Source organism: Mobula birostris, chromosome 9 (assembly GCF_030028105.1).
Source record: "Mobula birostris isolate sMobBir1 chromosome 9, sMobBir1.hap1, whole genome shotgun sequence".
In the NCBI taxonomy this organism is placed as follows: domain Eukaryota; kingdom Metazoa; phylum Chordata; class Chondrichthyes; order Myliobatiformes; family Myliobatidae; genus Mobula; species Mobula birostris.
Window position 1 is genome coordinate 14,206,477 of NC_092378.1, and position 11,868 is coordinate 14,218,344.

Sequence of the window (11,868 nt, forward strand, 5' to 3'; positions counted from 1 at the left end):
GAAAAAAAATTTTTCAGACACGCACCTAAGACTTTTGCACAGTACTGTGTATTTAAAGCTTTTGTCACTATATATGACAACAGCAGAGTCAGAGAAATGCTATCACACACTATACGTCACTCCCTCCAATCAATATAATAGAGCACCCCATTATTTTACTTTGATATGAACTCTCAATTTAAAAGCCCATTCCTTTCAGCTTGCCCAATCTGTACATCCTTCACACTCTGAGTTACACTACTTTGTGTTGAGCTCTAATGAAAAGTTAGTTATTCCTTTGACAGAGCAAAACTTGACCCACATCTTAGTGATTGATTTATCCTGGAAACCTTTCTCTTTGATCAGTGGAGCAGTAATTAAAAAAATAAATTTAGATCATCAGCTAAAGTTTAGAACAGGAATTCTCAACCTGGGGTCCACGGACCCTCAGTTAGTGGTAAGACTGCATGACATAAAGAAGGGTTTGGAACCCCCAGCTTGGAATTACTTTCTGCTTATGCAGAGGGCTGTGAAAGACTGCAAAATTCATTTATTTTTAAAAAGTGTACTTGGAAGAAAAGTCCAACCCCTGCATCCTCTGTACGGAGTTCGTATGTCCTTCCAGTGGAATGCATGGATTTTCTCCGGCTACTCGTTTCCTTCCACAGTCCAAAGACGTACCAGTCAGTAGGTTAATTGGCCATTGTAAATTGTCAAGTGACTAGGCTTGGGTTAAATCAAGGGTTGCTGGGCAACTTGGCTTGATGGGCCAGAAGGGCCTATCCCACATTATATTTCTAATAAATAAATTAATTAATTAAACGAGATGAGTAGAAAGGCAACCCAAAATTAGAACAGAATTATATAATAAAAATCCTACAAATAATGACATATTAATCAATATGGTGAAACAGACCAATTTAGAGAAGCATTTCAAAGATACTGAACAGGCCGGGTGACAGTTAGATATTTATTTGCCACAAATCAAAATAAAACATTTTAACGGTAAGATTTCTGGTAACGTGCACGGGCACCAGGTCCACCGAATTTCTTGGCCTCACAACGACGAGGATCAGCGACCAGCAGAGTCCTGTCGTACTGTATGAGGATGTCCTTGATCTCCTTCTTGGATGCTTCATCTACATCTACAAAGCAACAACAAAAGTCATTTGAAAATTGCCAAATAGAGAAAAAAAAATAATCAGAAAATATTTTCAAGTAAGATGTTGGGAAGTACATACATTTCTGGTAGTAAGCCACCAATGCTTTAGAAATGGATTGACGGATAGCTGTTGACGAAACAAAAACATGTTAACCAGCTTCAGAAGAAGCATATAGGGAACTATTACAAAAAGAGCATTTTAGTTCTGAAATGCACTTTAATTTGCAACAAAAGTTTTAATTCAACGACCATTCCCTTCTAATTTTACATCAGTAAAATACTGACTTATGAGACTACTGGCATTTATTTGTCCCAGAACAGATAGCAATGAATTAACTGCACAGATGGAACCGAATCATAGGTATAAATGGCAGGTTTCCTTCCTTGAAGGACATTGGTAAATGAGATGAAACTTCATGAGAAATCAGAAGTTTTGTGGTTAATCTCATTCATATTACATTTCCCCTTCAGATTTATTTAAGGAGTTGAATTTGAACTCCCCAGCTACTAGAGGATGATTCAAACTCTTCTCCAGATAAATAGTTCTGGACTCTGAATATTAGTCTAGTAACTTAACTATTATTTGTACAAGTAATTTAGTTTGGGAGCTGGACCTTGGAATCAATGTCTTGGATAGAATCTTTAGCTCATTCAAAGGAAGATGCCATTTGCACAATCCCATCTCTCTTTTGCAGCTCCCAAATCTCATGCCTCCACACTTGTGCACGTGGTATATAAACAGTAAACAGCCAATAAGAACTAAATTTTCTATTTTATGAGTGGGCTATAATTGCTGAGGCAAATCCCAATGGTTTTTACTTGGATTTATTTTTTTCAGGCAATGTAACCACTAAGTAGGAGAATTTCTGAAAATGAATAAAGTATAGAATAAATATATTGATTATAATACCATAGATTTGAGCTACGTGACCACCACCCTTCACACGAACTCTGATGTCGACACCAGCAAATCTTTCTTTGCCCAACAGCAGAACTGGTTCCAACAGCTGTAAAGAATAAAATGTTCTTTTAAAATCTTATTTATACTTTGTTCAGTGTAAAATACACAATAAACCACTACAAAAAAAGGACCGCAATTATTTTGGCTCTTCCAATAAGTCAGCATCTCCCCCTTTCAACAATTGATTGTATTTCATGAAGAGTAAAACACATATGCTAATGAAAAAATGAAAGAAGAGTGCTTCACAGACGTTTAGGTAACTTAAATTGAGAAACTTAAAAACATTGCAGAGCTGAATGCTAAATATATAAAAATACAACTTTTCTAATTCATATTCGAATAGCGTCACTGTATGGCGTTTTGTTGCTTTGTGATTGTTTGCAGGACAAATTTCAGGCTTGAATTCAGTAAACATATTTTGATAATAAATTTACTTTGAATAATGTATTGCAGAATCCAAGTTTATTCAGTTGCAAGGCAGCGCCCTGAAGGTCACTGACTTGAAACATCGCTCGTTTCTCCCACAGATGCTACCAGCCCTGCGGAATATTTTAAACAGAACCTAGAACAGTGCAATGCAGTACAAGCCCTTCAGCCCACGATGGTATGCTGATCTCTTAACTTACTCCACGACCAATCTAACCCTTCCCTCACACACAGCCCTCCAGTTTTTATTATGTTTATTTCAGATCATCATGGTCGGTCACATTTTGCACTTAATCAGGAAGACTTCTCCACTGCTGCCTGGCCTAAGATGCAAACTCAAACAATGATGAAGAAACACTTTTGTGAACTAATAGTCTAGTGGAATGAATGCAGCAAACAAAGACAGAATTCAGAACACTGAGATAACTGTTAACCTTGGTCTCCATCAGTCTAACTTTTTACACATGGAATGCTGCTAACAGGAAATGTTTGAAAACCTATATTCCGTTTGATTCACAGGAGTGATGGCCAACAAGAACCCCACCTCCCCACTGTATGTTATAATGAGTAGAAACTAATTCAGAACAGTTTTACACAAGAGGAATAAAGCCCAACAAATTAGTGACATACAGATGCAAGAAAAAGTTGATCAACCCTTTGCCATTACCTGGTTTGCTGCATTACTCATAAAATGTAGTCTGATCTTCATCTAAATCACAAAGATAGACAAACACAATCTGCCTAAACTAACAACACAAAAACAATTGTACTACTCCTTGTCAATACTGAGTACACCATTTAAATAATCACAGCCTAGGTTCAAAGAAGTATGTGAACCTCTGGGGTAATGCCTTCTACAAAAATGAGATACTCAAAGTCAGGTTACTGGCAGAGCCCGCTCTTCTCAAGAAAGATCTGTTTATGTGCACTAAGGACCATAAAAGAAGAATTGTAGAGATGCATGAAGCTGGAAAAGGCTACAAAAGCATTTCTAAAGACCTGAGTGTTCATCAGCCCACAGTTAGAGAAACTGCCTCTCAATGGAGGAAACTCCTGCACAACCTGCAATGCTGAAGGAGGTGAAAAAGAACCCAAGGGTTATAGCAAAAGACCTGCAGAAATCTCTAGAACTCGCTAGTCTCTGTTCATGGAAGGACGCCACAAAGGAAACAACTGCTCTCCAAACAAAAACATTGCTGCACATCTCAAGTTTGCAAAAGACCACCAGGATGCTCCACAGCACTTCTGGGACAATGTTCTGCAGACAGATGAGACAGAAGTTAACATTTTAGCAGAAATGTACACTGCTATGTTTGGAGGGAAAAGGACACTGCTCATCAACACCAAAACCTCATCACAATTGTGAAGCAACGTGGAAGGAGTGTCATGGTTTGGGGCTACTTTACTGTCTAAGGGCCTGGACAGCTTGCAACTGTTGAGGGAAAAATGAATTCAAATTTGTATCAAGATATTTTATAGGCAAATGTCAGGGTAGCAGCCCTACATCTGAAGCTCAATAGGAGTTCGATGATGCAACAAGACAATGATCTGAAACACAAGAGTAAAAACAACAGAATAGTTCAAAAACAAGAGAACCCACGTTTTAGAATGGGTGAGTCAGAGCCCAGACCTTAACCCAATTGAGATGCCATGGCATAACCTGAAGAGAGCTGTTCATACAAGGTTTCCCAGAAATATTGCTGAGCTGCAAGTTTTGTATGGAGGAATGGTCTAAAATTCATCTCGCCATTCTGCAAGTCTGTTCAGCAGCTACAGGAAACATTTAGAAGTTATTGCTGCTAAAGAAGGTTCTACAATGTAACAAATACTAGGGTTTGCATACTTTTTCCAGCCTAGACTGTGAATGATTAAACATTGAGTTCAATAAAGAATGAAAAATACAATTGTTAGTGTGTTAATATTTAGGCATATTGTGTTTGTATATTATTGTGACTTAGATGAAGATCAGACCACATTTTATGAATAATTAATACAGAAAACCAGGTAATTGTAAAGGGTTCACTAACTTTTTCTTGCAACAGTAACTAGCACCAGCAATTATCACAACATACAATTGAAAGTTATGTACATGTTATAACTTCTGATGAAAAGTAATTCCAGTAAAGCTGAAACTCAGAGAGCTGTGATCACATAAATACAGTTTACCAGGTTAAACATTACCACAGAACATTTGAGTCATTATTGCTCTTCACTGTATCTGCAAAGATGTACCCAACCATCAAGTAAACTAGACAAACAGTGAAACAAAATAACATGCACATAAACAGTTCTACCAGATCCAGCTAACAAAGTGCACAATACATCAAAATATCAAATCATTTTTTTCTGGAATATAATTCTGCAGTTCAATTCATACAGAAGACATGGCTTTTTTTTTTACAAACTCAAAGCTTGAGTAAGGTCTGTTCAAGCAGGTCACTCAGTGCCAGCACCCTCAGCTCTGAGACAGTCAAATGTATGAAGACTCATTACAACTAAAGACTAACCAGCACTATTCCTTGAATGAGTCATCAGAATGAACACTGACCCTCTGGCCTGAGATGTTGGAAAAACACTCGGCATTACACATTGAGCACCCCTTATCCAAAATGCTTGGGGCTGGAAGTGTTTTGGATTTTGGAACATTTGCTGCTATATGATGAGATAGTTTGGGGATAGGACCCAAGTTTAAACACAAAATCCATTTACAAAATGTTTGTGAAACCTATCAAGAAAGATGTCCCCAGCACTCCATGCCCTTTTGATAATGGACTGGTAAGGTACTCACTCCTTTAAAACAACGAGGACGCTTGTTTTTAGCAACCACAGCAAGTTTGCACTTATGTGTGCCTATTGCATTAGCATATCCCAGCACAGTTACACCGTCCTTGGCAACCTTAATTCCTTTCTGATCAGCTGCAGTCAGTATCTTCCAGGGGCATTAATGCCAGAACAATTATCTCATCAGCACTGAAGACTTGTTCTGCCGTTAAATTTTCATCAGTGATAAACTCATCAATGAATTTCTCTGCTGCTTTGTGATCAGAGGTTTATCATCACAAATATTTCAAAACTTAATGCTGTGCTTTTTCTTAAATTTCTGCAATTAGCCTACTGAATATTAAATTACCTTCAATTATCAGTTCATGGTAGATCTTTGCTTTTTTCATGATCAGCATACCATTAAGCAGCACATGTGCACTCCAACACTGACAATTCTACTTTTTCCATACACAATCGAGATTTCATTTACTGCTTTATGCAATGTTTTTCTATTTTTCCTTAACTTCTGCTCGTGATTTTCAGCACAGAACTTTTAATAGTTTGGCCTTCTGTTTGTTCAGGCTGCACAATGCCACACTCCTCTGTTAGGTGTTTCACGCTTACACAACTGTCCTTTTTCCAACAACTTGACTTTCTGTATCATAAATGCTTCCTCTTTTCCTTTTCACTATTACCTATTGGGGTAACTGCAGGCCTTTTAGACATTTTCAACAATACCTTCACAGCACAGAGCAAGGAATAAGTGCAAAACACATGGTAATTACTGTGAGTAACGCACAAAGGTCTGGCTATGACAACCGCTGAAAGCAAACTGGCGGCACTCAAGATATGTGAGGTCAGTTCTCAAAACTCTCCATGGTGCACAAAGCCCCATGGATTACCTGGGAACCTTTCCAGCATCTTGTGGAATTTTCCACCTTGTGGTGCCATGTAAGCACTCAAAAAGATTTTGGATTTTGGATAAGGACTGCTCAACCTGTATGTGTATCTAGCAAAAACATTACTGATGTTTAAGGGATATTATGAACAATTTTGCACTAATTGCAAATCACTGAGATACAACATCTGAAGACATGCAAGGTCATTCGTTGAAGGAACACTGTACTAGATTCTAATGTGAATCAAGGATATGGGAAGCTGCTCTGAAACAGATCTGTGCCAAATCCCAGTTCCCAATAAAATCTTTCACAATTCCACTCAATTAACTTGTTCAGTGGTGCCAACGACATGGAGCACCAAAGGTGCAGCTCTACAACACAGAGGAGCAGTCAGATCAACTGGTTATTCAAATGTTGTGGGCTCAAGTTCTCATTTCAAATCAGCATGGATGGAATCTAGGATTACCTGTTTGTTGGTTATTGCTGCATAGAAGAAAATTAGAAATTTACAACCTCCAACTTCTCCCAAAGCATACAACGTACAAAAGGCAAAGCCTTTCAGAATGCTCCAACAGTCAGCAGGCATGAGCAGGTACAGATGGGCTTCACTTACCTTGTACTGTAAGGTCTTCGGCTCAATCTGTTCCAGAGGCCTGCCATTCACTTTGATGAGGCCATTTCCCCTTTTGCAATGGGCAACAGCAGTTGCTGTTTTCTGTAGAGCAGAAAGTTTTTAAGTTGACTTCAGAATCAGAACCAGGTTTATTACCACTGATAAAATGTATAAATTGTTGTTTTGCAGCAGCTCAGCGTAAAAGATAAAAAAAAACTCATAACTGCAAAATATAGTACAGAAGTGTTCATTGACTATGGACCATTTAGAAATCTCACAGAGAAAGGGGAGAAGCTATTCCTACGGCTCTTCATCTTTACATCTACAAGTGAGCTTTATGGACAAAACACAATTTTTTAATGCTGTAGTGAGACTGAAGGAGTTAAACTATGATAGACTGGGATACTGGGGTAGAAATCGGACTGGCTTAGACATTTTACTTCACACTTCTGCAGAACATACCAGTGGACTGGAGAATGGACATCAGAATTAACATCTGCCGGACGATGCTGAGGATGTTCTACCAGTCCGTGGTGGCCAGTGCGATCATGTTTGCTGTTGTGTGCTGGGGTAGCAGACACCAACAGAATTAACAAACTCATTCATAAGGCCAGTGTTGTGGGGATGGAACTGGACTCTCTGACAGTGGTGTCTGAAAAGAGGATGCTGTCCAAGTTGCATGCCATCTTGGTCAATGTCTCCCATCCACTACATAATGTACTGGTTGGGCACAGGAGTACATTCAGCCAGAGACTCATTCCACCGAGATGCAACACGGAGCGTCATAGGAAGTCATTCCTGCCTGCGGCCTTAACTTTACAACTCCTCCCTTGGAGGGTCAGACACCCTGAGCCAATAGGCTGGTCCTGGACTTATTTCCTGGCCTAATTTACATATTATTATTTAATTATTTATGGTTTTTTATATTGCTATATCTATACTTTATTCTTGATTGGTACAACTGTAACAAAACACAATTTCCCTCGGGATCAATAAAGTATGACTATGACTAGAAATCTACTTTAATCTGGGTGCCTGCAGTAGTTTCCCCACATCTTTGATAAAACATCCAGACATCCAAAAAGTACAATCAGAAGCAGCCTGAACAGGTTTCAGGCAATAAAGTCCAATAAATTATTTACTGGAATAGAACACCTCACAAAGGATATAAATGCACTAAATAACATATATATTAAGTTGAAGACTTAATATTTCTGTATAGTCTATCTTGTGATGATCTTGTTAAACTCCTCCTATCTCTGGAGATCTCGGAGTATAGCAAACTGAATAAAGATTTAGGAGGGTTTAAACAGGATGGCAGGTACTCAGTGCAAGTAACATATTACATTAGATATTTCTCTGGAATGATTTCTATGCACTGTTTATTGATGACTTTAAGACAGGCAGAGTTCCATAGAGGCTCATCACTGCACACGTAGTGATGTGACCCCTTCAAGACTGTGAACCTTCAAATCGTATAATGTAGATTGACTATCAAGTACAAAATGGTTGAAATAATGGAATAATTGAGAATTGAAGAGATGAAAAAAGGTTGTGCATCATTTAGAGATTGAGGACAAGTAGCTAGATCAGATTAAATGTAGGACATTTTGGTGGAAGAGAAACCATTTTCACAATGCTGTCAAATTCACTTAAGGGGTTAAATTGCAAATCAAAAATTCAAGACTGATTTAGCTAGATGAAGCAAACAAAATCACTGGGGAACTCTGCAAGTCAGTGTAATTTTAACTATTATTGAAATTAACCTAGAGCTGAATAATTGCCTAAATAATAACCTCGACCATGTTAAAAACAGACAAGTTCCATGCTCTACGTTAAATATCTGTATTTATACTGTTTTAACCAATTCAAACAAAATCCAATGTATTCACGTCTCAAAACGAACTATTTATGTCTAAAAGAGAACACGTATCAATGACATTTCAGGCTTTTTGGGCACATGATAAAGAATGGATGGGGACGCTCACACCAAAGGGGAAATCGCAGGCCGCTGCCACCCGTCAGACTTGCCCCGATCGCCCGGGGCGGCCTCGGGTTCGAATTGAGAACTCGGACGGCGGAGAACAACGAGGAACACGGGCATCGCGATCCAGAACCGCCCGAGGTTGCAACTCCACGGCTCCAGAAACACGAGGCCCAGGCGCGATCGCTGCGCAAAGCACACGCGGGGGCAAGTCCGCCCCGTAAAAGGCTCACCTTTCGCCCAAAAACCTGAACAGATTGCAAAGGTCCTTTCGCAGGCATGTTCCTAAAGTCAAAATAAGAGGAGAAACACAGTTACAACGGCAACAGAAGGTGTGTAAAGTCCTAAAAGTCCCACATCCGACAACTAGGCCAATTCACCTGACAGAGCGGCAGCAGCGAGAAAGACTGTACGGGGTTTCCGACCCACCAAATCAAGAGCTGTTTTACGGCAGCCACCCGGCTTTGCGACAGCGGAGGCTGAGGAAATAACGGCTGTCCTGCTATTGGCTGAGAGTTTGGATGACGTCCTGGGCTCCAGCTGTCAATCAGCTGGCGCAGCGCGCGTAAATTGAGATTCGGGTCGCTGTTGTTTTTAAGACTTTGTCCTTCATTAAAAGGGCACATTTTTAACAACTCATTTCTGCATAAGTATTTGGAAGGAGAAGCTATGGAAATAAGAAGGGCGAAAGGTTGGATTGCTTTTTGCCTACATTCAACGTGACGAAAGCATTCCTCTGTGCCTTCTTAATGGTCCTGGGGTAAAAGAAACCTTGGTTCAGCAGCAAAATGAATCACGTGTTTATTCAAGTCCTTTGTCAATCTCTGAATTTCGACGTGTACAATGTACCATCTAATCTACACATAAAAGATACCACAAAATGAAGTGAGATAACGGAGATTTGGTCCATTACCAGTGCTTAAATCTATTTACTTGCTTTTATTTACATCACTAATTCCATGGCTCTCAAAAATGCTTAAACAAAATCTTTCTATTCCAGACATCCCACCCTAAAAAACTCATTTCAGGGAGGTAGCACCCCCCACCCCGCTCGACCTCCAAGGGTGTATGTAATACTTTGTTTAGTGATTTTGTCTGATCTGTAAACCAAGTTGGGTATATGCAGAAAATGTGTCATTAAAATATGTACATATATTATATTATATTATCATGTTTATTCTATTACAACTTTAAGCAAGTCCACAGGGAGTTTGGCGTCATCACGTAGGACATCAATAGTGTAGCTCCTTAGCAGCTAGCCAGCTAATTTAAATAATGTTAGCTACGCTAATGAACGATTGGCACCTGTTAAACTCACCTCAACACGTCTTTTACATTTTAACCCACTATGGGCAATAGAAAAGTTCACTGTTTCAAACAGCGCTGCGAGCAACACTGTCATTATTTTTGAGGTCGACTGTAAAGCCCGCCCACAGAGAAAACTGATAGGTCTACTTAGCACAAAGAGAGACCAATCAGGATGCTCGCTCTCCCTCTCAATAAAAATCAATTTGCTGGGTATTGTATATAATTTCCGGGCATCAGGGAGCCACTATCAATATGCGGGAGAAGTGGGATGTCTGCTACCATGTCCCATCACTGAACTGTTCTCACAAACAATGAACTCACTTTCAAGAACTTTTCATCTCATGTTCTCGATATTTATTGCTTGCTTGCTTATTTGTTTATCTATCTATCTATTTCTTATTTGCACAGGGTTGGTACAGTCTTGCACTGATTATGTTATGGTTGTTGGATTTATTGAGTATGCCTGCAAGAAATTTGAACGTCAGTGTTGTATATGGTGACATATGTGTACTTAGATAACAACTTTTAAAGCTTTTGAACTTTGCCCATCAATCTTTTTCTGTAAGTGGGTTGAGGAATGGCAAATTGAGTTTCATTTGGATAAGTGCGAGGCATTGCGTTTTGGAAAGTCAAGTGACAGGTAGGACTGTCACAGTAAATGGCAGGACCCTGGGGTGTGTTTCAGAACAGAGGAACCTTGCAGTACAAGTATATGTATATGTACAAGTAGAAGTATATGGTTCCCTGGAAGTGGAGCCACAAACAGATAGGGTGGTGAAGAATGTTTTTGGTAGGTTGGCCTTCTTCGGTCATGGCATTGACTGAAAAAAAAATGGGAGGTCATTGTGCAGTTGCACAAGATGCTGGTGAGGCTACAATTAAAATGTTGTGTTTAGTTGTGGTTGCCCTGCTGATTGAAATATGTTATTAAACGAGGAAGAGTGTAATGTTGCCAGGACTCAAGGGACTGAATTTCAGGGCAAAGTTGGACAGGCTAGGACTTTATTCCTTGGAGTGAAGGAGACTGAGAGGTGAAAACTCCAGCACAGAAACAGGCCCTTCAGCCCATCTAGTCCATACCAAACCATTTAAGCTGCCTACTCCCACTGACCTGCACCCAGACCATACCCTCCATGCCCCTCCCATCCATGTACCTGTCCAAACTTCTCTTGAATGTCGAAATTGAAATTGCATCCACTGTTTGTGCTGGCAGCTTATTCCACACTCTCACCACCCTCTGAGTGAAGAAGTTTCCCCTCATGTTCCCCTTAAAAATTTCACCTTTCACCCTTAACCAATGACCTCTAGTTATCATCTCACTCTACCTCAGTGGAAAAAGCCTACTTGCATTTATACTCTATATACTCCTCATAATTGTGTAAACCTTTATCAAATCTCCCCTCAATCTCCTAAGTTCCATGATTTTACAGAGGGGTATAGATAAGGCGAATCCTCTCAGTCTTTTTCCAAGTGACATCAAGAACTGTAGCTTTAAGGTGAGAGAGGAAATATTTAATAGAATCTTCAGAAGTAACTTTTTTACCCAAAGGGAGATATGTATATTCAATGAGCTGGCAGAGGAAGTGGTTGAGGCAGGTACAATAACAACCTTTAAAAGGCAGTTAGATAGGTACATGCTCTCGGTGGCTACTTTATTAGATATGAGAGTGGAATCTGGAGTGGAGTTTAGCTGCTGTAGCCCATTCACTTCAAGGTTTGATGTGTTGTGTGTTCAAAGATGCTCTTCTGCACACCACTGTTGTAACGTGTGGT

The 11,868-nt window shown here is 39.6% G+C and overlaps 1 protein-coding gene across 1 annotated transcript; it reads right to left on the reverse strand.

Moving 5' to 3' along the window:
• Positions 1–935: 935 nt before the first annotated feature.
• On the reverse strand, positions 936–9,205 carry rps16 (ribosomal protein S16). Its single transcript, XM_072267513.1, has 6 exons — positions 9,168–9,205; positions 9,021–9,072; positions 6,804–6,905; positions 2,052–2,148; positions 1,221–1,268; positions 936–1,124 (listed from the first exon to the last, which is right to left on the reverse strand). The coding sequence occupies exons 2-6, from the start codon at positions 9,066–9,068 to the stop codon at positions 979–981; spliced, it is 441 nt and encodes a 146-aa protein (XP_072123614.1). The 5' UTR covers positions 9,069–9,072; positions 9,168–9,205; the 3' UTR covers positions 936–978.
• Between the last annotated feature and the right edge of the window lie 2,663 nt (positions 9,206–11,868).